Source organism: Aegilops tauschii, chromosome 6, assembly GCF_002575655.3.
Source record: "Aegilops tauschii subsp. strangulata cultivar AL8/78 chromosome 6, Aet v6.0, whole genome shotgun sequence".
Taxonomy (NCBI): domain Eukaryota; kingdom Viridiplantae; phylum Streptophyta; class Magnoliopsida; order Poales; family Poaceae; genus Aegilops; species Aegilops tauschii.
In genome coordinates, this window is record NC_053040.3 from 418,276,659 (window position 1) to 418,279,196 (window position 2,538).

General features: G+C 63.6%; 1 protein-coding gene across 1 annotated transcript; it reads left to right on the forward strand.

The window, feature by feature from the left end:
* The first annotated feature begins 306 nt into the window (after window positions 1-306).
* Window positions 307-2,253, forward strand: LOC109758125 (uncharacterized protein At3g28850). Its single transcript, XM_020316971.4, has one exon. It carries the CDS (start codon window positions 828-830, stop codon window positions 1,962-1,964), a length of 1,137 nt encoding a protein of 378 aa, XP_020172560.1. The 5' UTR covers window positions 307-827; the 3' UTR covers window positions 1,965-2,253.
* The last annotated feature ends 285 nt before the right edge of the window (window positions 2,254-2,538 follow it).

Below are 2,538 nucleotides of genomic sequence, written 5' to 3' on the forward strand. Positions count from 1 at the left end.
TCGGGATCAAGTGAAGTGAAGTCCACACCCACACATCGTCAGTGGTCATCATCAGTTCACGAGGCTGCCGATCGTCGATCAGGAAATGGCACCCGGCAGCTCGCTGAGGTGACAACGTACGTACCTAGTCCGTCCACTACCGAATTGACAGCTTAATCAGCACTGAGAAACGTGTGTTCCTTGCCCCCAGGCAGCTGCGCGACGTGCGCCCCGGAGTCCGATGCGCGGCCCCTCGAATTTTTAGCCGCCGGACCAAGGTTCCGTCGCTCGATCCGACGCGGATAACCGAAGCTCCAGCCGATCATTCCATGGCCGAAGACACCACTGCTCACTGAGATGTGCGAGGCAATGATTCCATCCACCCTCCACTCTCCATCGCCTGCCTGACCTGACTGACCCGGCCGGGAACTCCACCACCACGGCCCGGCCCCAACCGATAGATAACGCGCGAGTTAATACGCGTAACGCGCCTACCCCGTGACCCGGAACGCTCCTTGCTTCCGCGGCATAAAGCGCTCGCCTTTCCCACTCCCGTTCCCCCCCGTCGCAGGCACCTCCCCGCCCGCCCCAGCTTGGCTCAGATCTCGCCCCGCCCCCGCCTCGCCGCCGAGATCGCCTAGGCTCAGCTCCCGCCCCACTGGCCGCGATCCACGCTCAGTCGGTGGTGGTTCCCCTCGTCTCGGTTGGTGGCATTGCTCTGGCCAGGTCCATCCGTCTCTTTGTCCTCGCGCGTTGAGTGCCATCCGCGTCGGATTGGTCGGCGACACGGCAGTGCCGCTGATCGGGTTCTTGATTGGTTGCTGGATTGGGTGGTGGCCGCGCGGTGGATGGGCTGCACGGGCTCCAGGCACGCGCTGCGGGCCGGCCTCCGGAAGTCCTTCGGGCGGAGCCGCTCCGGCCCGGCGGCCGCCGGGGCGGCGCACCACACCGTCGCGCTCAAGTCCTCCACGCTCGGCTCGCTCAGCCTCGACCGGGACGAGGAGATGATGAAGTGGCGCGCCGACAGCTTCGCCGGCGCCGCGAAGAGCAAGGCCGCCACGCCGGCGCCGCCCCCGCAGCCGCAGCTGGCGAGGCGGCAGCGGCAGGTGGTCGGCACACCGACCAAGACGCCGGTCCGCGAGCCCGAGGTGATCAATGTGTGGGAGCTCATGGAGGGCCTCGACGACAACAAGAACGGGGACCGCGATGCGGCCGAGGACGAGCGGCGGGAGCAGTCGCCGCCGGGGTCGCCGGAGTTCGATCCGGAGGTCATTTCGGAGTTCCGCAAGGCGCTCGGCGAGGCTTCGCCGCCGCGGGATTACCAGGGCGATGGCGAGTGCGTCAAGAAGCGCGAAATCCAGAGGTTCCCTGGCATCGTGCGCGCGCGGGTCAGCGCGTTCCAGCAGAGGATCGACGCGAAGCTCGCCAAGTTGGCGCGCCCACCCACGCCCACGTCCCCGCCTCCTTCTCCTTCTCCGCCACCGCAGCCGCAGCTGCCTCCCCCGCCGGACAGCCGGCGGAAGGTGGTGCTGTACCTCACCAGCCTGCGCGGCATCCGCAAGACGTTCGAGGACTGCTGGGCCACCAAGTCCATCCTGCACGGCTACGGCGTGCGCATCGACGAGCGCGACCTGTCGCTGCACGGCGGGTTCAAGGACGAGCTCCACGCCTCGCTGGGCAGCGCGGGGAGGCTGCCCCAGGTGTTCGTGGACGGCGAGCACCTGGGCGGCGCCGAGGACGTCCGCCGCTTGCACGAGGCCGGGGAGCTGTCCAGGGCGCTGGAGGCCTGCGAGATGGCGCCGCCGAGCGTGGGCGGCAAGGGCGCCGCGCTCGAGGCGTGCTCCGGGTGCGGCGGCGTCCGGTTCGTGCCGTGCGAGGAGTGCTCCGGCAGCTGCAAGGTGTTCCTGGAGGAGCTGGACAGCTTCCGGCGGTGCGCCGACTGCAACGAGAACGGGCTCGTCCGGTGCCCGCTCTGCTGCTTGTGACTGACGGCGAGAGATTCCTAGTATTGTGGTTTTGCTGCAGTTTCAGGTGAGCGGCGGGCGGCGGCGGCGCGCCGGCGCCCTCTAAGTTCAGCTCAGATGGTCTGTACAGAGAAGTACATACGCTTCTGTTACATTAGGACTGATCAAGTGACATTTTGTACTGTAATACTCCAGTAATTGATTTTGTGGAGCTTCTTTATTTCCTTCTGGAATCGAATGTGTGAGAGAACATGACTGTAATATTTTGGACAAAATAGTTCTCGCTCGGAAACTACAGCCGTCTTCGAAAGTTGGAGGTGTGCACCCAAGTAGCGGCGTCAGTTCCAGCGTTTCTGAAACTGATCTCTGGTCTGATCGGCCGGCTCATACGCCATCTTTTTTTCTTGAAATAGGTGATGGCGCCGTCTGAGCTTTAGAAATGCGGGAAGCGGACGGTGGTGTGAAGTTTTTGTTTTTCTGTGTGTGAAACATTCAGGATTTTAATATTCATCTGCCAACATATTATAATCGTTTTGGATGCATCTTGCAAAGAGAGGTGGAATAGTTCCAGACTGTCGGTGTCAAAACCGGCGGA